Raw genomic sequence first — 27,464 nt, forward strand, 5'->3', positions numbered from 1 at the left:
TAAACTCTGTACATGTTATTGTGTGTGATTTTGGTTTGGCCAACCAAGTTTGAAAATTTCTTGAATTTTATGCAAAATGTGTTTGAAGCTTGAGAATTTAAGGAGAATTGTTTGAAAATCTTAATTTTGGGAAAACTGGGTTCAAAACAAGTGTTTTTGAAAAACATTTCATCTCATACTCATGCATTTTATTCATAAAAGACTATGCTTTGAGGAGTTTCTGCAGAAAATTGCTTTGTTTTTTCAAAAAATTGTTTTTTCCAGAATTTCGATCGATCGAACCTATTTCTCGATCAATTGAAATTGCGATTAAAATTTTGGCTAGGCTCTGTGTGTTTCGATTGATGCTCGATTGGTTTTGGATCAGTCGAAGCACTTTCGATCGATTGAACCTATTTTTTCGATCAGTTAAAAGTCGTATAGAGAGTTTTTTAAAACCTTTGTTTCTCACGTGTTCTATCACTTTCAAACTATTTCAAAAACTCATTTCTCTCTCTATTCGATCGGTCCAAGTTTCCTAACAAGATTTTTGTCGTTTTCTTCAAAATTTCTTCAAGGGTTTTCATCTTCATACACCGGTAAGACCTTTTTACCCTTCTTTTTCCATTTATTTTGGTTTTTCATGCATTTAAGGGATATTTTCGGACCTATGAAAAATTGGGGTTTTTGATGTTTTTGATAATTTCTTTCACGATTGATCACTGGGTTTTTGTTATTGGATGATATAAACATGATTCATATGGTTTAATTTGATCAATTTGGTGATTTGTGAGAAATTGAAATTTCTAGGGCTTGAATATACCCGAATTGGGGTTTTTGTTCAATTTGGTTTAAATTGATGAAATTGGCTAGTTAGATTGATTCATTTGATCATTATAATGTGTTATCTATCTTGTGTAATGATCAATTGGTCAAATTCTTTAAAATTGAACAAGTGGTTTTTCAAATTTTGGGGTTTTTGTTATAAACTCTATGCTCAAGCCAATTTTGTGATTTTAAAGTTAAATTGAACTTATTCTCACTACATTAGGGCATGCATCATATAGATTGTTATTTTCTATATTGTTTTGTGCTAACTTGCAGTCTGCCCTTGGTTTTTCTTGTTTCCTTTTTGGTTCTTTTTTGTTTGTCTTATCCTTTCCTTAGCATCATGCCTAGGAAGACTAGAGCCAATAGGACCTCCACTTCTACTCCTTCCCTCTCTTTTGATCGTGAGAGGTTCTTGAGTGAGAAAAACCAGGAAGCCTATGAGAAGCTTAACTTTAAGAGAAACATTTAGGTTGAGAGAAAAGTGTTGTTAGATGAATTAGACGGTGAGATTAGGAGAAATTTTGAGCGAAGGGGTTGTTTTCCTCTGTTGGACATTTCTCATCCTCCTCTGGCTACCTTGATCAGAGAGTTCTATTCGAACCTCTCTGTTCACTCCTATGATGCCAACACTCTAGTGAGGAGTTGGGTATGGGGTGTAGGGTACACCATTACCCTTCGGTAGTAGCTGATGCCCTTGTGGTGCCATTGGTCCAGCATCCGGTTTATCCTTATGATGAGTCTCTACCTCTTGATGACATTATGTCATTTATTACTGGTACATCTATTTAGTGGGGTTCCGATCCTTGGATCACCTCTCACGAGTTGACCGAGACTCATTATCTTTTTTTTTAGATTTCTTGCCACTCCATTTGGCCTATCTCTCATCTACACACCATTCCTTTGAAGAGATGTGCGTTTTCGTATGCTCTTGTTTCTAATGCTCCTATGAGTTTTCCTCATCTTTTCATTCGCTCCTTGATTGAGGTGCATAGGAGTAGTTCTACTATAGATGCTTTGTTCTTCCCCGTTTTTATTCATCGGATTTTGTTACATCTCGGTTTAGATTAGTTTACGGTGTCTGAGCTTGTCCATATCATAGCTCCTATAGGTGCCACCTTTCTTAGGCAGAGGGCTGCTCAGATGAGAGGTAGCTCTAAACGTCCTAAGGTTAAGCCTTCCGGTGTTGCACCTCATCCTCCCTCTTCTACAAGTGATACTACGGTTGAGGAGTCCGTTGATCCTGCTGCTGCTGCTGATGTTCCTCCACCTTCTACCTCGGATGATTCAGACATTCGACGTATCTTGGAGACTGTCATGATCGTTTAGGTGGCTCATGGTTAGATTTGGTGGATATGCTTGATGAGCTTCGTGCCTTGCGAGCAGACTTGGAGCATTTGAGACGATCACCTCCACCACCTCTTTTTGATGATGGATTATGATTGCCCTTTGGCATTTCGTCACAAAAAGGGGGAGTACATATGTAGAGGAGATTTTGTAGTTAGGGGGAGATTTTTTATGTTTTGAGCTTGTGGAGCTATTAGATTGTATCTAGGTGCTTCATCGTGTATTTACATTTTTGGCTCTTAATGTATTCTTTGTTTTGTTTTGGTTATTCATGATAGGGGGAGATACATTGATTATATATGTTTCTTGTTTCACATTGCTTATTGATTTATATTTATAAGGTTATTCATGATATATGTCTTTATTTTGTGTTATGTGAAATCAAGAAGTTATTTATGTTTTACTTGTATTTTCCACATATGCGTTTATGTGTTTGTTGAGTGTTTTAGGAAATATACAGGTTGATTTAGTCGTTCCGTTGTCTACACTTGCAACTGATAAATAGTAGTTAGGTTGAATTTGTTGTGTTGGGCAATAATTTTGTAATGGGCTGTTTTTTGTAAACTTTGAGCATTTTGTTTAAGTTTGTGTTCTGTCACGGATTGCCAAAGGGGGAGTTTGTTGGGTTCTAAGACTTTTGGTTTAAATGTATTAGAACTTCAATTTGTAATGTTGGCAAACCATGATCAAAACGTTTTAGTCTTTGTTTTAGACTTGCTCAAAGTGTGTTTATATGTAAAGTTGGAATCAAGTAGCTGCAGGATTTACTGTGTAAATTTGCCTGGCTCGATCGATCGAAAATTAGGCTCGATCGATCAAAACTCGTGCAGATTGTTTTTCTACAGAATTTTCCAACTCAACCCAAGCCTGTTTGACGTGTAGGATTTTATGTTTTGTCTTAAGTATAAAAGGAAAAGCTCTAGCCACGTTTTTGTGTTGCTCCTTATGCTGTGTGTGTGAATCTTTTGTGAGATCAAGAGGTGTTTGCCTTCACACATATTTAGGGTTTCCAAGATTCAAGATTATGTTAAGAACTTGGTGATCGATTCAGTTGCTGCTTTAAGAGCTTAAAAATACACAAGTGGGTGTGCTTGTACTTGTTGGGAATCCAAGAAAGAAGTAGTCCGTGGACTTGGAGCTGTCATGTGGTCGTGGTAGTAAGTTTCCTACTCGATGTAGCAATAGGATGTTAGTGGTCTAAGTCGCTATTGTGTAAACTTCAATTCTTTCATAGTGGATTCAGTTTTACCTTAAGGATAGCTAGGTTAAATCCTCCCTAGGTTTTTACCGGTTTGGTTTCCTAGGTCATCATATCTTTGTGTTCTTTATTTTCCGCACTTTACATTGATATGATATATGTGTGTTAACCTAGATCTAATTAATTTGACTAAGTAATCACTTGGCTAATTAACTAGGTTAATCTTGTTGTGTTTTAAGGGGTCTAAAAACAAACAATGTCATTTTGGTTCAAATGTAAAAGTATAGACTAAATTGTGATGAGATCAAACCATTAAAGAGATATTATAATTTATCCATAAAATATTTGATTTTAAATGCTATAGTCATATGTAGGTTAGTAAAGTATTTACCTTAAAATGGACTCTCATGATGAATGAGTTTTAAGAAAATAATGATAAGTACATATCATCTAGTTAAATTTAATCATGTCCTCAATTTCTTATCATAAAAAAAGAAAAAAAAAGAAAAAGAAGAAGAAGAAGAAGAAGTGCACTATCTATTTATATTAATAGAATTCAGAAAGTTAGTTACTTGATCTCTCAATTCTCTAAATCATTCCTAAGTTTTACCTAACATTACTTTAAACAAATATATAAGTGAGGGTATACAAGTAATTAAAATTTAATTAATAGTTCAATGAAAAAAAAAAAAAAAAAAAACCTACTCCCTAGTCAATTTTTTCAAATCATGTTCTCCTCCCTCGCCCTAAAAAATAGGCACTTTGAAAAAAAAAAAAAAACCTTCTAATTATTGAACTATCTTTTCAACACACACAATTTCAAACTTTCACCTAGACATGGTAAAATGGGTTAGATTTTGTTGACTTGACTCGAAAAATACCTGATCCAAACCTGAAGTTTTTGACTCGAAGCAAAAACGGGTTGACTTGTGACCTGACCCAATTTTTTTACGGGTCAACCGGACTCGACCCAACTTGTTAAAAAAAAAAAATCACTAAAAAATATTTAGACTACGCCATGGGTGCTAGGTGCATAAAGCACAAAGCATGGCTGGCTGGGTGCTACTACCTAGCCAATAGCCAATAAAGGTCACATGAGAAGTTGACAACCCATTTATTAAAAAGAAAAAATTAAAATGAAAGGAAAACCGAAAACAAGTAAACAAAGTAAGACATTTGATTTGACTATACACTACTCTAACACTACTAAGAGCATTAGGATTGATGGTGGTAAAATAGCTAAATTGCTATTATACCACTCAAAACACTAAAAGTTAGGCCACATTGATGGTGGTATAGTTAAAAAAATTTGCCAATGAGTTATAGTGAGCTGCCATCTTTGGCAGCTCACTATAGCTATAAGTTATTAAAAAAAAAAAAAATTCAATTTTTTATTCCATTGATGTTGGTAAAAATAATAAAGAGAGACAAGAAGAGAGAGAAAGAAATAATAAAAAAAGAATAAAGAAATACTATTTAAATGAAGTGGTAAAAAAATATAACCATTGATGTTGGTGAATTGTAATGTGAGGTGTTAAAATAGATAAAATAGCATTTTGAGTTGCTAAAAGCTAAAAATTTTAGCTCCACCAATACTAATAAAAATAATGAAGAGAGACAGGAAAAGAGAGAAAGAAAGAATAAAAAAAGAATAAAGAAAGAATATTTAAATGAGGTGGAAAAAAAATTGAACCATTGATGTTGGGTAATCTATCTCTCTCCGAAGTTGTAAATTTGTAATTACAAGCATTTTGATAGTGAGTTATTAACATTGATGACTTTTTCATCATGAATTCATTACTATAAGAATTTTAGTCATGCTTAAAACTGTCAGTATTGGAAGGATATTAACAGGTGGCATTAGGTGCAATTCATTTCTTTGATTAATTTTATTCATTCTCTCTAAATGTTTCCATTGATTTGTTTTTGTAATTTTTTTTATAAAAAGTTTGTTTGAAAAATACGGACCAACTCAACTCAACACGCACCTGATTGACCCGACCTGACCTGCCCGCTTGCCACATCTACTTCCACCCAACAATTTCAAATTTCCCTATTATCATCAAGCAATTATAATGTTATCCAATCTCTCCCCATCCCTATGCCCAAGTCCTCTCTTTTTATACCAAGAGTGACAACCATTTTGCATTTTGGTAACAGGTGACTACGTGCTGGAGGGAGCCACTCAAAACAAAATCCAAAATGTATTTACTCAACATTTTCTTTTAGTTCATGTTAGATAATTAAAAAAAAAAAAAAAACGCACAAGATCTCGAATTTTTTAACTAATAGATTTTTTGTCGCAGGAGCATCATCACTTTTGAGTTTCAATTCACTTCGGTGAATTGTTGGTGGCAATGGGTTTGAAATTCCAAAAGATTAATGATCAACCCAAACCATGATGTGTTTATGGGTGAATACTCAAGATAGGGAGAAAATGGGCAAATGTCCCTTTCAAAAAAAAAAATCTAGTATTTTGCCCCATTTCCCAAACTAATTAGGGAAATACCTCTTTTTTGAAACTCGATTTTCTCAAAATCAAGTTATAAAAAAAAAATTTTTCTAGAGCCCTATAGTGGCGTTTTTAAGGAGCCTATAGCGACATTTTAAGGATCTATAGTGGCATTTTGTAACTCGATCTCCATGAAGTCGAGTAACATGCAATTTTTTTTTCTTTTTTTTTTACCTATAACTCGACTTCATGGAGATCGAGTTACAAAACGCCACTATAGGTCCTTAAAACGTTGCTATAGGCTCCTTAAAAATGCCACTATAGGGCTTAACTCGATTTTGAGAAAATTAAGTTTTAAAAGAGGGGCATTTTCCTAATTAGTTTGGGAAAGAGGGCAAAATGCTGGATTGTTTTTTTAAAAAGGGCAAGGCCAATTTTTTCCTTCAAATAGTATTGTTCACTACTACTTCTATATATTACTGTTGCTTTTGTTAATGGAAGTACGTACAGTCAAAATTTCCATTTTTTACGAGGTCTTAAATTTCCATTAGTATAAAGAAACTTCGAAGTTCGAACACCAAATTACCATGTCTATATACCTTAAATTATATATTTTTTAATAATGAAAAAGTAACTCTCAAGTATAGGATTGGCAAATTGGAGAGATATGATCTTTCTTCATTTCTCATTGCTTTTCAAGGCTGAGAATAATATAGTTGGGAATCAGGATACTCAAAGTGTCATTTAGATAAATGTTTCATATGATTGTTGTTATATAATCTGATTTGTGCATATATTTTAGGAGTTCCAGAAGTTCCATTTAGACAATCCAATTGGAAAGTTTTCTGGTGAAGGTACAAATCTCAAAACAAAGTTTGAACATTGTTTTTTGTTATGGTTTTTAATTTGACATTCTGTATCATTAAATCTTTCAAAATTTTCTTATGAAGGAAACTATTGTGTAAAGCATTGAAGTGAAAGTTTTTTGCAAAAATGCCCAATTGAGAGAGTATATTCGTGTATTTGTAGGAACAAGATATGGTGTATTGCTACTATGAATTGAAGACATCATGTAATTTTGTTGTTATTTGGTTGATATTTGTTCTAGTGGATGAATATGTTAAACAGTTCTGATTGTTTAGATTTTTATATTTTTTAGAAGATTCTAACTATTTAGATGGTTTAATTTGATGATTTTTAATTTTTATTTTTTTATAATCATATATTGGGTGGAGAGGTGGGATTTCAACTAGTCACAATAAAAGATATCATTATCATTTTGCTACAGAAAAGATATTATTATCATTGGACCTTTACTTAAACACCTTTTAATTTGTTGAATTTGAGTTTCAATAGTTTAGAAAATTTGGCACTTCAAATAATTATGAAATGCTCAAGAGTTTATATCTTCTCTTATCCCTATCAATGAACATGTGAAGATCCAAAGTGGGAGTGTACACAATTTTGCATTATTTTGGTTTATTCAACTATTATTTGGTAAATATCTTCTTCTTTCTTTTTTATTTTTTTATTTTTTTTTATTTTTTATTTATTGAAAGATAGAAAGTAAAATGTTATTTGTGTCACAGAAGTATAATAATTTAAAATTTTTGTTAATTCATAATATTTTTAAAGACATAAATATAGACTAACCTCTTCACCCACGCTACGCATGTTCTCAAAAGCTTTTATAATTTTTAAAATGTTAATAGTTTCCGTTTATTCTCATTTGTGGTTGATGCATTTTCCAATCACAAAAATATTTAGGAGTGAATGAGATATAGCACAAAAAATTAATACACCCACAAATGCATAAAATTATGAACACATTTACAACAAACAAATGATTTCAAAATTGTTTCGGTATTCATTTTTTATGGATAGCCTCATGACACTCCTATCTGTACCAATAGTTCTCAAATGCATAATATGATCGAACTTACACTTAAACCTCAAATTGGGATGAATAAAATATTATGAAACTAAACCACAAAAAAAAAAAAAAAAAAAAAAAGGAGAAGAGCCTCATGTAATGGTTTGGTCCAATAGTGGATTTGTCAAAATTAAAAAAAAAAAAAAAATCAAATGTAAATATGCCCCCATGCAGGATCAAACTACAAACCTTCAGTTTACAAGACTGACGCTCTACCATTGAGCTATAGGGGCAGATGCAACTGATTTCTTTGCAAAACTAATTTTAATTGCAGGTTTTGCTTTACAAAAATGTGGAACTACATAACGGTATCCGGTTCAACCTGCTTGGGATTAAATAATATAAGGACATGGATTTCGTCCAAACATATTTGGATGAAATGCTGCAAACAGGGACAATTGTCAGTTAAATAGGAAGACACTTAAGCTTGGAGGCATGTGCAATGCACATGACCCATTTTAAGTGAAGAGCTATTAACCTAACGTTAACAGCGTTAGCCAAACAGTCACACCTCTCACCCATAGCAATAGTCACACCTCTCTCTCATCTCCTCCACAGAGCTTCCTCTCTCTCAACCTCGGGTCACCTCTGTTTTTCTTCAGCAACCTCAGACCGGCAAGGGCATCTACTCTCTCAATCTAACCCAGATGGCACATAGCCAAGCCAAGCCCCTCTCATCCTCCTCCACCTCTATTTTTCTTAGAACCCCAGATTAGCAAGGAATCGTAGCAATATGGACATGGGAAATCGGGTCGGACCTCGTCCTCCACCTTAAAATTATCGATGCCCAACCGATCTAAATCCAACCCCAACAAAACAAAACAAAAAACATTGAAAAATGAGAAACCCAAAAAACCAAACCTTAAAAAAAAAAAAAAAAAAAAAAAAAAAAAAAAACCAAATTGGATATGGAGGTACTCACCTAAGTGGGAGCTCTGATGGTGGTGCTGAAGTGTGTATTGGCGCTTGGCGACGACAAGATGAGAGGTCCAGAAATCGGAGTCCATTGAAAGATCGGAGATTTTTATGAATTCAAGCTCACTTTTTTTTTTTTTTTTGGGGTAAATTTTAATATTGATTTTATTTGGTGAATTTGAATTAGCTCCAAAGAGATCAAAAAAGCCAAAAACAGACACACGTTTGCTCCTTTCTCTACTTGTATTATAAGTCTGTGTGTTGGGTGGTGTTTTGATAAATTTGACTTTTTTGATAGAAAGAAAGAAAGATAGAGAGATATTTTGTTCAAGTTGATATATCCTTTAGTTTTTTCCGATTTGGGGTTCTGAGAAAAACAGAGGTGGAGGAGGATGAGAGGGGCTTGGCTTGGCTGTGTGCCGTCTGGGTTAGATTGAGAGAGTAAATGCCCTTGCCGGTCTGAGGTTGCTGAAGAAAAACAGAGGTGGCCAGAGGTTGAGAGAGAGGAAGCGCTATGGAGGAGATGAGAGAGAGGTGTGACTGTTGCTGTGGGTGAGAGGTGTGACTATTTGGCTAATGCTGTTAACATTAGGTTAACAGCTCTTCACTTAAAATGGGTCATGTGTGTTGCACATGCCTCCAAGCTTAAGTGTCTTCCTATTTAACTGACAGCCTTCCTTGTTTGCAGCATTTCCTCCAAACATGTTTGGAGGAAATCCATGTCCATAATATAATATCAATCAAGACAAAAGTTAGATTTGAAAGGAACGAAATGGTTTTGGCGCTTTCTCAATTTATCATGCATATTAAACACTCAACAAACTTTTTTGAAATAGTATTATTATTCACTAATATAAGTGCTTGTGGGGTGTGACGAGCAAATGTTAGAATTCAAGCCTTTATGAAAGAGTTTCACGCATATATATACTTAGATTAAGTTAGAATAGAATTTCTATCTTGTATAATATATATATATATATATATATATATATATATAATCATAGAAGATTATTACAACACACATATAATTTTTATTTATTCCTTCAAATTGGATACATAAGCAGTAGAAAGTGGCAATTGAGAGGACATCTCACTCTCAATTCTTTTACACATATAAGATGAAAGAAGAAAATAAATTAATAAATAAATAAAACACACATTATTATATATATATATATATATATATATATATTTATATTTATTTATTTATTTACATTGTTCTCTTATTTAGAACCAGCAACATAAGCATATAGCCGCCATATTCATTAAGGAAAATGCTAGTGGGTTTAAGTATTAGTAGTACTTAGTGCAAGTAAGCTTGGAACAATGCCTTCATCGTGGCAGCAGAGGAAAGTGGTGTATTTCTCCATGTAGTGGTGGCACTCAGGACACTTCATGCTTTCTGGGTTTTTTCCAGCATAGTGAGAGAACTCAAAGCGGCAACAAGGGTGAGAATTACCACGAAGCGTGGCAACATAGGTTTGAAAAGCAGCGTCAAAACCCTGCAGTGGCACATTTTCTTTCCATTGATCATACTCAAACAAGGCAGACCAGAGAATGTTTCCATGCTCATTAACCAACACACTAGACCCTCTGCTAAGCAGTGCCCATGTGCCTTCTCTGTCAAAGCTAAGCACCCTCTTGATTTGTTGCATCATAAGGTCGTGTTCCTCATCCTTGCCTAGCTGAAACTTTGAGAACAGCATGCTCTCAAGCCGCATCCAAAAGAACCATATCATGGTTGGGTCTGGCCAGCAGTAACTGAGTTTTTCCTGTACAATGTTCGCTATCACTCGCTTCACTTGCTCCTTTTTTGTGGCTTTTCCTACATACACCATCTCTAAGGGTATGCGTGCAGTCGCTGCAACTGCTTTTGCTTCCTTTGTAAATTTCCGAATCCACTCCATGTCATCCCCTCCATACACGAAAATGTATTTTCTTTCTTTAATCTGTTCAATGAAAAAGAGGGAAATGTGAATTACTATGATAAATCCTTATTATCCAAAAAAATTAAACTGTTAGGAAATAGTTAATTTAATTATTTCATAATTATTATAACATTTTTTTCTTAGGGAGTGTATTTGTGCGCAAACACACACACACATATAATTACCCAGTTCAATATGGTAGGGTCAATGCCATCCACTAGCAGCTCTAGCCTCCAAGCCTCCTCTCTCCAAAGATCTTCTTCTCTCAAGGTAGTGAAAGGGAAAGCATGGCTTCCCCAAATCCACATCATGTGAATTGCATTGGGGGACACTACTCTCCCTTGATGGTCTAGGACTACAAGGATAGGCTTGTCCTTGAAGTGCCACTCCTCCCTGATGATCTTGACGGATGCTGTGGATATTATGGAAGGGTGGTACACTGAGTACCATGTCATTTGAGCCCGCAGCAACTCAAAACGCCTTTGTCTGACATCAGTTAACTGGTCCACAATGGGAATCCACACAATCTCATACGGACTCTGAGATCTCATTTCAAGGACCCTAGACTCGTTATAAATCAGATTAAGAATCATCAGCTCATCTTCAGAGATATGTAGACTTGAAATGAGCAATAGCACATTCTTCTTCCTAAGAACATCGAGGTTAACCTGGGTTTCCCAAAATGAAACAGTTATATATAGATAATCAGGTAACTAATTATACTATCACAACTTAAATGGTTATATCAGTAATTTTGCTTTAGTAATGATAATGATATGTGTTAGAAGATTGCCGACCCTTTTCTTGGTGGTACCATCAACAAGCGCCTGCACATCATCCCTAGGGCAAATCAGGGCCTTAACAGGCTTCATGTTGTCAGTTTGGTTTATTTTAAAGAGATCGACAAGCATTTGATAAGACTCAATATCCCTCATCTTCTCTGCATTGAATAGGAGGATTTCAGCATATACATGGTGGTATCTTATGTAATAGATTATGCAACATCGTTTTCACATGTATGTCAAGTTTATGTATTCATTTTTATTTCATTGCGTATACAAATTAAATATGGTTTGTAACACAACATAAAACTGGCTTACCAATGTATTGAATGCACTCTTTCATCTTCTTCCTAAGATCCTCAAGTATGGTTTTGAGCTTGAGAGCCAGGGTGGATGGCTCCCATGCTTCTATGGTGGATAACGCAAACCTGCAATCAATAGCCATTTTTTGCAGTGTTAAAGTTAAACTCCTTATGAACATTTTATATGCTTAAAATTTACACTACTTGTAAAACAATTTAGATAATTTTTTTTTTTTAATAAAAAAAAGTCAATTACTAAGTATATAAATTTCAAGAAATGTTTAATAAACTTTACATATAAATGCCACATTTTATCTAAATGAAAGATTTACATGAGAATTACAAGTTGGGATATTGGACAGGAAAACATACTCGTAGCGCTTGCTAGTGAAGCTAACAATTTGATATGTGCAGACCACGATACTCCTGACAGTCCAATAGGCAGCACTTGGAATCTGGTCCATGGCAGAGGATAATGCTGGTACCTCCAATGTGATATACTTGGATGGTAGTTCATTAAACTCAATGACACAATGGATTACTTCCAATGCCGTCCCGATTAGATCTTTAAGTATATTGAGCTTGGGTTTCAATGGTGCACCGTGCTCAGTTTGAGCATCGAATTGTCCATAGTTCCAAGCAAAAGCGAAGAGTGTCAGTACCAACTTATCACCCCATTTATAGTTTGCTAGCATGTTAAATATTGTGACTGTCGTTATATGTTCTTTCGTGCCACTCGAAGCCATGTAAGCTAGCTGAAAATTCACATATTATATATTTCAAATTGTTAATGTTGAAGTTAGTGGGTACAATACAGTACAATGCAGGTATTTATTATTTGTGATTTGGTAAACAAAACAACAACAAAAATGTAAATTGTTCTAACTTATAATAATTAAATTAACACATGAAACTTACAGTCTAAGAAGAAAATAAGAGAGAAAGATCATTTTTGATCATGGTTAGTATTTTACATTATGTCCTTAAGTCAAATTTCATCTCTCACAATGATGCTTTGAGTTTCCTAAGCGTTTATCTCCCAAGATAAGATGATTTCTTACACCAAAAGAAACTTAACAATTCATGTACCTAGCATATAAAACTGTGTTTTACTCTTTGATAGACATTTTGGACTCTTATATCCAAAAATGAAGACAAAAGGTCAACAGAATGAATGAGGGACAATGTATTTATAGGGAAAATTGCAACAACTCAAACCAGGTGCAAGGTGAACATACACACTGGTCTGGAGAAATAACATAGTGAACAAAAACACTATCTAAGGAGGAAAAAAAAAAAAAAAATCATCGTATTTAGGATATAGATTTTACTTTCTAGATTTTAAGTTTTTTTATTTTTTATTTTTTTATTTTTATTTTTTAAAGGGTTTCTTAGTGAAATTAGAGTCCTATTATAGTAATGCATACTAAGATGTGTTTAGGAATATTTTAACAAGAAAAAAAAATAATTAAGTTCTATGCAATTTTTAATATAGGCTTGGAATTTGTAAAATGAAAATAAATAAATTGCTTTCAAAAAATTGAGATATTCTTTAATTTAGCTGGATTCTAAAGTTCTTTGTAGATTCAAGAAGCCCTTATGGACTTAAGGGTTTGCGTTTAGTTAAAATGAATTTAGTGAGCTTGTTAACATCTTGATATGGTAGAATGTGACTATGAAAGAAATTACCCAATCAATCAATATATATATATATATATATATATATATATATATATATATAAAGACCTCACATAGGAAAGTATGAGGTATTCCTAAGTGGCAAATTCTATGCAAAAAGAATTGGAATATTCTCAAGTTCTACATCAGAAATAAGAACAAATTAAATATTGACTTTTTGTTTCATTTGGTTTAATATTTCAAGACTTTTCTAATTAAAAAATAAATATTCTTTGTATCATTTGGTTTAATGTTTCAAGACTTTTCATCCCTCACACATACACAAAAAAAATCTTTGCATTTTAATTCACCATTTTCACCGCTTGCACTTTTACCTCTTTATATATACCTACCCATAGCCGTTCATGCAATCTCATGTCAAATACACATAGACAAAAACTAATGCCATTTACTTTCAATCTTTCAACGACATCTACCTAATTCTAATATTGTTGTTTCATCTAATATTAACCCATATGTGTTGGCAATAACCAAGGAAGGAGGGCTTGCATTTTATATTAAGTGACAACGGTAATTACGATTTTGATGTTAAGGTCGGACATTATGGATTTGTAGGTTTTGTAAATGATGTGATTGACTGTGATGTTAGGGATGCATATTTTGTTTTAGAATTAAGGAGAAAGACACATTCTATATTAAATTTTATTCTATAATATCCTCCAAAGTTTTGTGTGTGTGTGTGTTTTTTTTTTTTTTTCTCACTACTTCAATTAAATAATTATAATGGATATGTGTGTGCAATTTATAATTGTTGTTTTTTAATATAAACTCATTACTAATAAAATTCTATGACAATTATGGTATATTATATATACAACATTCGCCAAAACCATCTTATATAAAACATTACAATATTATCTGTGCATCGCACTGGTAACTTACTAGTTGATTATAATGGTGGGGTAAACATCCCTGGGGCAGTGATTCAGGCTTATTTTGTGTTAAATTACCGATTGTAGCAAAAGTTTAATTTATTAGGATATGATAAATTTAATCATTTAACCACATAATTCTAAGTTCTAACACTCTCCCCTCACGTGTAGGCTGAAACTACCTTTTAATAGGTAAAGCCCAACATGTGAGAATTTAAATAGGAGGTAAAGTGGAAGAGACAAAGATTGAATTTAGGTTCTTGTGTTTTGATACCATGTTAAATTATAGATTGTCCTAAAAGTTTGAACTATTTTGCGCCAATTCTACTCTACTCTACTCTACTCCCCTCAATCCAAATAGACCCTAAATCTTCACAAAGACATCATAAAATCCATGAACGGATGTTGGTCTTGATACTTGGTCCCATATAGAAAATTTTTGCGAGTAATAATAAAAAGTAGATTGGATTGGTCCTTGGCGCATCAAATAGAGTATGGACTCATTTTGGAATTTCAATGTTGAATCATGAGTGCAATTGTAACAATTAGCCATAAAGTCCCAAGCGGCCTTTGCTTTCCAAGATGTGGGAGAAGACTGTTGATTAAAGGAACAAAAGTCTTGATAAATCAAGAGAGAATCTTGTAGTAGATGCTCTCCCACTTTTCCAAATCATTAGATATGTCTTTTGGCATAGGCTTCGGCTTTGACATGGAACTGATGACATACTACCACATTTTTCATTTTTTCTGCCTTTGAGAAATACTGCCATTAGGAATGTGTTAATGGGTCGGGTTGAGGGATTTTTCAATCCGACCCACTATGGTCAGGTTAAAAAAAATAAAAATAAAACCTAACCTGTTAGGGACATATTTTATGTAATTGGCTAATTCTTTAACAAAATGTATTTTACTTGTAATTGGGTAGATCTAGGATGAGTTTAATACTTCAAGAAACAAGAGTTCAAGTCAAGTGTTAAAACCATGAAGATCTGACCAAGAAATAAGTAAAGAAGAGCTGTTCATCAAAGCTCGACAGAATCCTTTCTATCGAGATTTAATGTTGAAACTCGACAGAAGCTCGACACAAGTTGTTTCTGTCGAGACTTACAAAATTAGAAATTCCAGATCTGATTTTCGGCCCATGCTTGTATATTTGTATAGGGTTTCTTTTCTCACAATTCTAAACATATATAAGAATTATTTTAAAGGCTGTTGCGCATGCAAAAAGTGACATAGTGTCTTGTTCTCTCTAAAAGAAGCTATTGCGTCTTTATGCCAAGAGTTTTGTAACCAAGGAGCTTCCTGATTTTCATTGTTGATGAACTGAAGAACTTTGCAACCAACAACCTCTTCAAGTTGCTGGAGTTAGTCATGTACTGGGATCCGTGCATCATTGGTTAGTCACGTACTGGAATTTGTGCATTGAACAGAAAGATTTCCACTACAATACAAGTCCAATTTAGGTATTGGGGTAAGGTTCAACTGTAGGTTGGTATTTCGGGATAGGCCAAAGGGTTTGGTAAGATTTCTTATACTTGTAACCGCTTGTGATTGATAATAGTGGATTCTTGGGAGTGGTGACCTTAAAATCACCCGGTGGGGTTTTGCCTCAGTAGTTTTCCCCATTCATAAACAAATCACCTGTGTAAAATTTATTTTTTGCTGCATTAAATATAATTGGTGATTTGTTTGTGCTGCCACGCTATTGTATGTAATTGAACCTAATTAATTAACTTGGGTAATTAATTAATTTGCAAGGGGTCAATTCATTTTAACCGAACATAACCCAACCTATCATAGGGGTCCAACTCACCTAAATTGGGTTGGACTCATGGTTTAGTTTGTTATTATTTATTATTTTTAATTGAGCATTAAAACAATATCAACACAAATAAGAGCAAATTTATAATCTAATAAACTTGAGCATATCATCAAACCAACACAAAGTCACATACTACTTTATTAATGCTTCAAAGTTCAAATCAACTCAGCTGAGAAACAAAATAAACATAAACTAGTTTTATTATTTTATAGTTAACAGAATATCATATAGTTCTAGCTATCCCAACTCAGTTAATAAACAAAAGAGTAAATAATAAAATTATATAATATATTTTTTAAACATATATTAAATATAGGTGTATTGGGTTGGATTAGGCGGATTTACGAATCTGTTGACCCATACCTAACTTGAACCATCGTATAAAAAAAAATTCCAACCCAACTCACCAACCCCTAAAAACCAACCCAACTCAACATGTTGGGTTGTATAGGGTCGGTTTTGCGGATTGACAAGTTGGTTGTACACCCCTAACTACCATTTTTTTAGGACCAAGTAGTTGGTGGGTCCATCCAACTTGATGGTGATAGGATGCTTAACTTAATTTTACTGAGCCTTGGGAAAAAAATGTGTTACCATTTTTTTTCGAAGGCATATTAGCTAAAGTCAAAGAATTGGGTCGAATCGGGTTCATGGATCAAAACTAACCTAAATGACGAATCAAATGTGTCTGGGTTGGGTTAGATTGGAGTTCGTTAGATTGGGTCAACACACGAATGTTGTTGACATTAGTATGACATCAACCTTGTTGACATGGTAGGAGGAACTGATATGGTGAAACATGTTAGGTGACGTGGCTTTCGTGATGTGGTAGTCTAATGTGAAATTGACATGACAATATTCGCTAAACTCATTAGGGCTAACTTGGCAAAGCCCAATGGTGAAACATGGTGGATCGGGTAAAGGAATGTGTATCACGCATGAAGGCACATGGAGTATGTTGTCATGGGTGAGCATGTGGGAGAGACATGTGACACATGGTGGCAAATGGAGGCAGCTTCTAAACTCCCTAGTGGCACATGAGGATGTGTGGGTGCTCGTTAGGAGTGTGTATCCAACTCACCTACCCATCCAAACCGACTTAAGCTAACCCAACCCGAAGTGTTTAGTTGATTCTGGGGGTGGATGGTTAGGTTGGGTTAGAATTTTATTTTTAGTTTTAGGTTGAGTTGGATTTGGGATGATAGTTTTTTTTTTTTTACCAACCACCTTTACCTAACCTGACCCACCATCTATACAAGTTTATTTTATTACTCTAATTTTAATTTTTTTAGTTGATTTATTTTTAAATTTTAAGAATTAGTTTGAATGAATTTAAAAATATAATTTAGTCATATTATGTGAATGGTAATAATTTATTAAAAAGTAATTAAAGAATTAGTGTGCTATTAGTTGATTTTTTAGTTGATTTATTTTTAAATTTTAAGAATTAGTTTGAATGAATTTAAAAATATAATTTAGTCATATTATGTGAATGGTAATAATTTATTAAAAAGTAATTAAAGAATTAGTGTGCTATTATATATGTAAATTTCTTTATAAAGCTTGGCACCAAGCATGTTTGGACCTATCTTTTCAACCTATTATGTGGCGATGAAACAAGTCACTGACGCAATAAAAAAAATTCTTGTGACTAAAAGTATCCATGAAATATCTTTTTAGTTGCCACATAAAGGGTTAGAATAAGATAGATCTAAACATGTTTGGAGCCAAACTTGTTACAACAAGTTTTGGATCATTTATGTTTTTGAAAATTTTATAAGTTCAATTAAAATATTTTTTACTCACTTTGGTATGTAATTTGATACAAACAAAATTTTAATAGAAAATAGTAAGATTTTTTTTTTATCTAAAAAAAAAAAACTAAAAGAAAAAGAAAAATAAGTGTGTGTGTGTATTTGTGTGCGCGTGTGTGTCTTGACTAATATATTAGTGTTACAACTTAGCCATTCTAAACAAAAATTCCTGGCTCCACCCTTGGGAAGAAATGATCCGTGATTGAGACAAAAATCAAAGACAATGTTGATTGGTCTTGATTTTAACTCAATCAAGAATATATGCGGTAACTATGACACATATTACACAAACACAACCCTCAAAATGTTTATAACATTTCCAAGGTGGGGGATTATGCATTTTTAGCTACTGTAAGGTTGAATTTAATCAACCATCTTGTTGGCTTTATTCCGTGTCAAATTTGCTTATAATTCAGCATTTAGAAACCCTGTATTTAGGTGGGAATCATGTAAGGGTAGTGTGAGAGAGAATGTCAAGAAAAAAGCTCAAGAGTGTGCACTCAACAGGGCCTCGCGACTAGATCTTGCGACTGGCTCGCAGCTTGCAAGTTGCCAAAGCTGGCACACGTGTGAAGCATGCAGGGGAGCTGAAGGGTCACGCCAACTGTTGCACTACAGGACAAATCTTCCAGTTTGGCCAGGCAATTAGCTCACGACTTGGACTCGCGACTCAGTCAAGTCGCGAGGCCAAGTTGCAAAACACCTTGTTTGTTACAAAACTGACTCTTCGCATTCCATACACACCTTACTGTATATAGACCCTTATACCCACGAAATGTAGAGAGCTTCTAGAGAGAATTTTGAGAGAGAAACCCTAGAGAAAAACAAGATTGACTCGTCCACAATCTTCATCCTTTGATTCTCCAAAATTCCTCTACTCTTACCCTCTCCATTGTTACATTTTTGAGAGGTACATTTAGCCAAATCATTTTCTCACCATACCCATATCTGTGAGAAGGCTATTTGGTGCTTGGGAAGCAGTTAGGAAGGGACCAATTGATATTGGTTGATACTATGGGCTATAACGGAATCCGGTAAGCTAGAGAGGACAAAGGTTCGGCGTAACCTCGTTGGAGCAAGAAGTTTGGAGGGTTTAGGTACATTGGGTAGATTAGGCTTGAAGGGTCTTCTGCTGTTCATGTTTCCCAACTTCATTCTCTAGTGGATTATTGATCACTTGGAGGGTGGCGGAGAGGTTTTACGCCAAGGACTTTGGTTTCCTTTTCGATAACACATCGCTGTGTTGTCTTTGTGTGTGCATCTCCCTTTCCTTAATCTTTGCCATTTAATTTCTGCTATGGTTGTGATTTTATTTGGTTTATATTATTTATTAATTCTGTTTTAAGCTTATGTTCATATTCCACACATACATATTGGTAATTTGTTATTTGAGGGTCTAAACGTTTAAGGTATTTTACACACTATTTGAACATTCAGCTACTTTCACCAATATTTAAGTAGACATTATATGGGTCAATTTCTCAATCACTCCTTAACTTGAATAAGTGAAAACTTGACGTTATTCTTTAATAGAGAAGAATACAATCCAACTCAGACCTACCTTAGAGGACTTGCAAGTCCCATTTTGGCTCAAAATTAGCCAACCACCCACTTAACAAATCCATTTTTCTAAGATAATTGATTATTGGATTTTTTGAGAAAAAATTGTGTTATAATATGTTATATAATATGCAGCATGAAAATCTTGTAAAACAATATTAAAACTACACCTAATATTATTAAAAAAGTTACAAACTAATGTGATAATGAATGTGATTTATCATTAGTGTACACATCAACAACATAGTAATAATAGATTTTATAAATTATTATTTTTCTTGTACTTAAAATTGGAACATTAGATTGTAAGATTTTTATAGTAAAACATATAATATTTCTAGCATCAATAAATTAATAATAGTGATTTGTTGTAACCTCATTAGAAATTTGGTCGATCATATAAAGCAACGTCTTAAGCAAGGGAGCATCCTGCAAAAAACAAATACAAGCTATTATTAGAAAATGAAAACAAATATTAGAGTTGGCCTACAAAAATAAGAGTTGACACCCCCCCCCCAAATATTTAAGTTAGTCCAATGATGCTCTTACAAAAAAATAAATGGTCTAATAGTTATCGACACAGTGCTTAATTTTCTTCAATGATGCTCTTTTAAATTTTTTATGAAGCTTGGAACCAAACAGGTTTGGACCTATCTTTTCAACCATTATATGGCGATTAAATAAGTTATTGACTCATTAAAAAAAATTCTTGTGACTAAAACTACCAATAAAATGTCTCTTTAGTTGCCACATAATGGGTTAGACATGTTTAGAGCCAAACTTGGTGCTCCAAGTTTTGGATCATTTCTGTTTTTGAATTTTTTTTTTTTTTTATTTCAATTGAAATATTTTTTACTCTCCTTCATATGCAATTTGAAACAAACATAATTTTGAAAGAAAATACTGTGATTTTTTTTTGGTGTGTGTATATAGAACTTATCAAATAAAAAAGTGTGTGTGTGTGTGTGTCTTGACTAATATATTTGTGTCACAACTCGGTCCCCAAACAAAAATTCCTAACTCTGCCCTTGGGGACAAATGATCCTTGATTGAGACTAAAATCAAAGACGATGTTGATTGTTCTTGATTTCAACTCAATCAAGAATATATGCGATAAATATGGCACATATTATACTAACACAACCCAGAAAGTGTTTATAACATTTCCAAGGTGGGGGATCATGCATTTTTAGCTACTTTCACCATCATCAATGTTTAAGTAGGCATTATATGAGTCAATTTCTCAATCACTCCTTAACTTGACATTATTCTTTCACAAAAAAGAATACAATCCAACTCAGATCAACCTCAAAAGATTTTGCAAGTCCCATTTTAATTTCGGCTCAAAGTTAGCCAACAACTGGCTTAAAAAAAATACATTTTTCTAACTTAGATTATTGGATTTTTTGAGAAATAATTGCGCTATATAATAAGTTATATAATATGCAGCATGAAAATCTTGTAAAACGATATTAAAAATACATCTAATATTATTACAAAAAGTTACAAACTAGTGTGCTAAAGAATATAATTTGTCATTAGTAATAATAGATTTTAATTTTAATTTTTTTTTTGTCTTGTACTTAAAATTGGTGCATTAGTTTGTAAGATTTTTATAGTAAAATTTATAATATTTTTAGTATAATTCAATTTTGTAATAGTGATTTGTAGTAACCTTTTTAGCAGTTTGGTCGATTGTATTCAACAGCCTCTCAAGCAAGGCAACATCCTGCAAAATAATACAAGCAGTAATTAGAAAATGAAAACATATATAAGAGTTGGTGTACAAAAATAAGACTCCCCCAAATATTTGAGTTAGTCCAATGAGCTATTAAAAAAATTTGGTCTAATACTTATCGAGACAGTACTTTATTTTTTTCAATTTCATTTTTATTATAAAATGTTCTCTTTTATTTGTTAATTTTTTATAACGCTTGGCACCAAGCATGTTTGGATCTATCTTTTCAACCTATTATGTGGTGATTAAACAAGTCATTGACTCATTAAAAAAAATCTTGTGACTAAAAATACCCATGAAATGTCTCTTTAGTTGCCGCATAAGTATTAGAATAAGATAGCTCCAAACATGTTGTTCCAAGATTTGGATCATTTATGTTTTTGAAAATTTCATTAGTTCAATTAAAATATGTTTTACACACTTTAGCAAAAATTTAGAAACAAACATAATTTTGATAGAAAATACTACGATTTTGTGTGTGTGTGTGTGTGTGTGTGTGTGTGTAACTTATCAAATAACAAAGTGTGTGTGTGTTGACTAATATATTAGTGTCACAAGTTGATTCCCCCCCTTCCAAAAAACAATTCTTGATTTCACCACTGGAGATAAATGATCCCTGATTGAGACTAAAATCAAAGAAAATGTTAATTGTTCTTGATTTTGACTCAATCAAGAATATATGTGATAAATATGACACATATTATACTAATATAATACACAAAATGTTTATAACATTTCCAACGTGAGTGATCATTCATTTTTAGCTACTTTCACCAATGTTTAAGTAAGGCATTATATGAGTTAATTTCTCAGTCACTCCTTAACTTGAACAAGTGACAACTTGACATCATTCTTTCAAAGGGAAGAATACAATCCAACTCAGACCAACCTCAAACGATTTGCAAGTCCCATTTTTATTTTGACTCAAAGTTAGCCAACCTCCTGCTTAATTAAATCCATTTTTCTAACATAATTGATTATTGGATTTTTTGAGAAATAATTGCGTTATATAATATGCATCATTAAAATCTTGTAAAACAATATTAAAACAACATCAAATATAATTACAAAAATTTTCAAACTAATGTGCTAATGAATATGATTTGTTATTATTGTACACATCAACAACATAATAATAATAGATTTTATAATTTTTTTTTTGTCTTTTACTTAAAATTTAGGTTGTAAGATTTTTATAGTAAAACTTATAATATTTCTAGCATCATTTAAATTTGCAATAGTGATTTGTTGTAACCTTATTAGCAGTTTGGTCGATTGTATACAACAACGTCTCAAGCAAGGCAGCTTCCTGCAAAATAATACATTCAGTAATTAGAAAATGAATACATATATAAGAGTTGGCCTACAAAACTAAGAGTTGACCACCCCAAATATTTGAGTTAGTCCAATGATGCTCTTAAAAAAAATATAATTGGTCTAATATTTATCGGGACAGTACTTTATTTTTCTCAATTTCATTTTTTATTGTAAAATGTGCTCTTATATTTGTTAAATTTTTTATAAAGTTTTGCACCAAGCATGTTTGAATCTATCTTTTCAACAAGGGATGGCAATGGGGCGGGGTAGGGCCGAAGGATGGGGTCTTCGTCCCCGCCTTGCATAGTTTTGTCTTGCCCCGTTCCCACCCCTTAGGGCCTCGCGAAGCCCCGTCCTAACCCGTATAACTCCACTTTTTGTTAATTTGCCTTACAACTAGTATAATTTTTTTAATGAAACCTATTTCATTAATAAAAATATACTTGAAATTATAACTAAATTTATCCCGTCAAATCAAATCAGTTTTTAGAAAAAAAAAAAAAAAAAAAAAAAAAAAAAAACTCATAGTATAACACATAACAAAATAATGGCAAAGAACCACATTGGGTAGAATAAAATAAGCTAATATTGATATGTTTGTTTAAATAGTAGAATTTTAGGGTATGAAAAATTTACAATTATAACCCTTAGCAATGCGGGGTGGGGTGGAGACATGGAGTGGAGGGGTGGGGCGGGGTGGATCTAAAAAGTCTAAACCCATCCTCGTCCCGCCTCGTGGTGTGGGGCTAAAATCTTGCCCCATTCCTGCCCCACCACCTTTGCAGGGCGAGGAAAACCCGCGCGAGGCGAAGCGGGGTGGGGCAAAATTGCCATCCCTATTTTCAACCTCTTATGTGGCAATTAAATAGGTCATTGACTTAGTAAAAAAAATCTCGTGACTAAAACTATTGATGACATTTTTCTTTAGTTGCCACATAATAGGTTAGTTTAAGATAGCTCTAAATATGTTTTGGAGCCAAACTGGTTGCCCCAAGTTTTGGATCATAATGTTTTTGAAAATTTCATTAGTTCAATTGGAACATTTTTTACTTACTTTGCTATACAATTTGAAATAAATATTGATAGAAAATGCAATTTTTTTTTTTTTGTTATGTGTATATATATATATATATATATATATATATATATATAACTTATCAAATAAAAAAGTGTGTGCACGCGGCGTGCGTGTGTGTCTGACTAATATATTAGTGTCATAGCTTGCCCCCGCAAGCAAAAATTTCCAACTCCAATCCTCGGGAAAAATGACCCTTAAATGAGACTAAAATCAAAGACAATGTTGATTGTTCTTGATTTTAATTAACTTAATCAAGAACATATGCGATAAATATGTCATATATATCATACTAACACAACCCACAAAATGTTTATAACATTTCTAGGGTGGGGGATCTTGCATATTTAGCTACTTTCATCAATGTTTAAGTGGCGTTATATGAGTCAATTTCTCAGCCACTCTTTAACTTGAACAAGTGACAACTTGATGCTATTCTTTGATAGAGAAGAATACGATTCAACTCAGACCAACCTCAAAGGTCTAGCAAGTCCCATTTTTATTTTGGTTCAAATTTAGCCAACCACTGGCTTTAAAAAAAATCCAATTTTCTAACATAATTGATTATTGGATTTTTTTTGAGAAATAATTGTGTTATATAATATCTTATATAATATGCAGCATGAAAATCTTGTAAAACAATATTAGAACTACATATAATATTATTACAAAAAAGTTACAAACTAATGAGCTAATGAATATGATTTAGTCATTAGCGTACGCATCAACAACATAGTAATAATAGATTTCATAAATTATTTTTTTTGACTTGTACTTAAAATTCGCAACTCAGGTTGTCAGATTTGTATAGTAAAACTTATAATATTTCTAGCATCATTTAATTTTGTAATAGTGATTTGTTGTAACCTTATTAGTAATTTGGTCGATCGTAGACAACTGTGTCTCAAGCAAGGCAGCATCCTGTATAAAAATACAAGAAAAAAATTAGAAAATGAAAAAAAAAAATATATATATATATATATATATATATATATATAAGAGTTGGAAAGCAAAAATAAGAGTCCCCCCTCCAACCCCCAATATTTGAATTAGTCCAATAATGCTCTTAAAAAAAAATTTGGTCTAATAGTGATTGAAACAATACTTAATTTTTACTCACTTAGGTATAAAATTTAAAACAAACATAATTTTGATAGAAAATTCTATGATTTTTTTGTTTGGTGTGTATATATATAACTTATCAAATAAAAAAGTGTGTGTGTGTATATATATATATATATATATGTATGTATGTATGTAAGCATTTGTTTGTGTGTGTTGACTAAAATATTAGTGTAACAAGTTTGCCCCAAATAAAAATTCCTAACTCTGCCCCTGGGGACAAATGAACCTTCATAGAGACTAAAATCAAAGACAGGGTCAATTGTTCTTGATTTTAACTCAATCAATAATATATGCGGTAAATATTATACTTACACAACCCTCAAAAAGTTTATAACATTTACAAGGTGGGGGATCATGCATTTTTAGCTACTTTCACCAATGTTTAACTAGGCATTATATGAGTCAATTTATCAGTCACTTCTTAACTTGAACAAGTGACAACTTGACGTTATTCTTTCACAAAGAAGAATACAATCCAACTCAGACCAACCTCAAATGACTTGTAAGTCCCATTTTTATTTTGGCCCAAAGTTAGCCAACCACCTGCTTAACTAAATCCATTTTTCTAACACAATTGATTATTGGATTTTTTGAGAAATAATTGCGTTATATAATATGTTATATAATATGTGGATTTAAAATCTTGTAAAACAATATTAAAACTACATCTAATATTATTATAAAAAGTTACAAACTAATGTACTAATGAATATGATTTGTCATTAGTGTATATATCAACAACATAGTAATAATAGATTTTATAAATTATTTTTTTATCTTGAACTTAACTTGGTACATTAGGTCATAACATTTTTATAATAAAACTTGTAATATTTCATTCAATTTTGTAATAGTGATTTGTTGTAACCTTTTTAGCAATTTCAAGCTTCTCAAGCAATGGAACATCCTGCAAAAAAATACAAGCAGTAATTAGAAAATAAAAACAAATATAAGAGTTGGACTAAAAAAATAAGAGTCCCCCCCCCCCCCCCCCAAAATTATTTGAGTTAGTCCAATGATGTTCTTAAAAAAATTAATTGGTCTAATAGTTATTGAGACAATACTATATTTTTCTCAATTTCATTTTTTATTGTAAAATGTACTCTTATATTGTTATATTTTTTTATAAAGCCTGGCACCAAGCATGTTTGGATCTATCTTTTCAACTTATTATGTGGCGATTAAACAATTCACTGAGTCATTGAAAAAAAATCTTGTAACTAAAACTACTAATGAAATGTCTCTTTAGTTGTTATATAATGGGTTAGAATAACATAGCTTCGAACTTGTTGCTCCAGTTTTTATATCATTTATATTTTGAAAATTTCATTAGTTTAATTGAAATATTTTTACTCACTTTGGTATACAATTTGAAACAAACATAATTTTGATAAAAAATACTATGATTTTTTTTTTGGTAGCTGTGTATATATATTACTTATCAAATAAAAAAAATATGTGTATGTCTTGACTAATATATTAGTGTCACAACTTGGTTTCCTAAACAAAAATTCCTGACTCCACCACTTGGGACAAATGATCCTTGATTGAGACTAAAATCAATGACAGTGTTGATTGTTCTTGATTTTAACTCAATCAATAATATATTCAATAAATATGACACATATTATACTAACACAACCCACAAAATGTTTATAAAATTTCCAAGGTGGTGGATTATTCATTTTTAGCTACTTTCCCCAATGTTTCAGTAAGAATTATATGAGTCAATTTCTCAGTCACTCCTTAACTTGAACAAGTGACAACTTGACGTTATTCATTCACAGAGAAGAATACAATCCAACTCAGACCTACCTCAAACAACTTGCGAGTCCCTTTTTTATTTTGGCTCAAAGTTAGCCAACTACCCGCTTAACAAGATCCATTTTTCTAACATAATTGATTATTGGATTTTTTGAGAAATAATAGTGTTATATAATTTGCGGCATGAAAATCTTGTAAAACAACATTAAACCTACATCAAATATAATTACAAAAAGTTACAAACTAATGTGATAATGAATATGATTTGTCATTAGTTTACACATCAACATCATAGTAATAATATTTTTTTATAAATTACTATTATTTATCTTGCACTTAAAATTGGCACATTAGGTTGTAAGATTTTTACAGTAAAACTTATAATATTTCTAGCATCATTCAATTTTGTAATAGGGATTTGTTGTAACCTTATTAGTAGTTTGGTCGATTGTATACAACAGTGTCTCAAGCAAGGTAGCATCCTGCAAAAAAATACATGTAGTAATAAGAAAATGAAAACAAATATAAGAATTGGACGACAAAATAAGAGTCCCCCCCAAATGTTTGAGTTAGTCCAACGATGCTCATAAAAAAAATGGTCTAATATTTTTCGAGACAATACTTTATTTTTCTTAATTTCATTTTTTATTGTAAAATGTGTTCTTATATCTTTTTTATTTTATTTTATTTTTTATTTTTATAAGGATTTGCACCAACCATTTTTAGATCTATCTTTTCAATCTATTATGTGGTGATTAAATAAGTTATTGAATCATTAAAAAAAGTCTTGTGACTAAAACTACCCATAAAATGTCTCTTTATTTGCCACATAATGGGTTAGAAGAAAATAGCTCCAAACATGTTTGGAGCCAAACTTGTTGCTCCAAGTTTTGGATTATTTATATTTTTGAAAATTTTATTAGTTCAATTAAAATATTTTTTACTCACTTTGGTATAAAATTTAAAACAAACATAATTTTGATAGAAAATATTACAATTTTATATGTTTGGTATG

General features: G+C 32.4%; 1 protein-coding gene and 1 non-coding gene across 6 annotated transcripts in view; both read right to left on the reverse strand.

Annotated features, from left to right (window-relative positions):
- Positions 1-7,898: 7,898 nt before the first annotated feature.
- On the reverse strand, positions 7,899-7,970 carry TRNAT-UGU (transfer RNA threonine (anticodon UGU)). The gene has a single exon. It is a non-coding gene; the product is annotated as a tRNA-Thr (tRNA).
- A 1,699-nt stretch (positions 7,971-9,669) lies between these two features.
- The window catches only part of LOC126714736 (protein SIEVE ELEMENT OCCLUSION B-like), an 87,955-nt gene continuing 70,160 nt past the window's right edge, over positions 9,670-27,464 (reverse strand). Inside the window, exons 3-13 of one of the 5 annotated variants that reach the window (XM_050415017.1) lie at positions 26,878-26,931; positions 25,554-25,592; positions 24,428-24,481; positions 22,424-22,477; positions 21,106-21,159; positions 19,806-19,859; positions 12,037-12,419; positions 11,681-11,790; positions 11,378-11,520; positions 10,766-11,248; positions 9,671-10,601 (exon numbers count right to left, since the gene is read on the reverse strand). In XM_050415017.1, the coding sequence (XP_050270974.1) occupies positions 9,939-10,601; positions 10,766-11,248; positions 11,378-11,520; positions 11,681-11,790; positions 12,037-12,419; positions 19,806-19,859; positions 21,106-21,159; positions 22,424-22,477; positions 24,428-24,481; positions 25,554-25,592; positions 26,878-26,931 (2,091 nt within the window). In that variant the 3' untranslated portion in view covers positions 9,671-9,938. Of the gene's footprint in view, positions 10,602-10,765; positions 11,249-11,377; positions 11,521-11,680; positions 11,791-12,036; positions 12,420-19,805; positions 19,860-21,105; positions 21,160-22,423; positions 22,478-24,427; positions 24,482-25,553; positions 25,593-26,877; positions 26,932-27,464 lie in introns of all 5 variants that reach the window. The other 4 variants (XM_050415018.1, XM_050415014.1, XM_050415013.1 and 1 more) reach the window with 4 other exon arrangements.

The sequence above is a fragment of the Quercus robur genome, chromosome 2 (assembly GCF_932294415.1).
Source record: "Quercus robur chromosome 2, dhQueRobu3.1, whole genome shotgun sequence".
Taxonomy (NCBI): Eukaryota; Viridiplantae; Streptophyta; class Magnoliopsida; order Fagales; family Fagaceae; genus Quercus; species Quercus robur.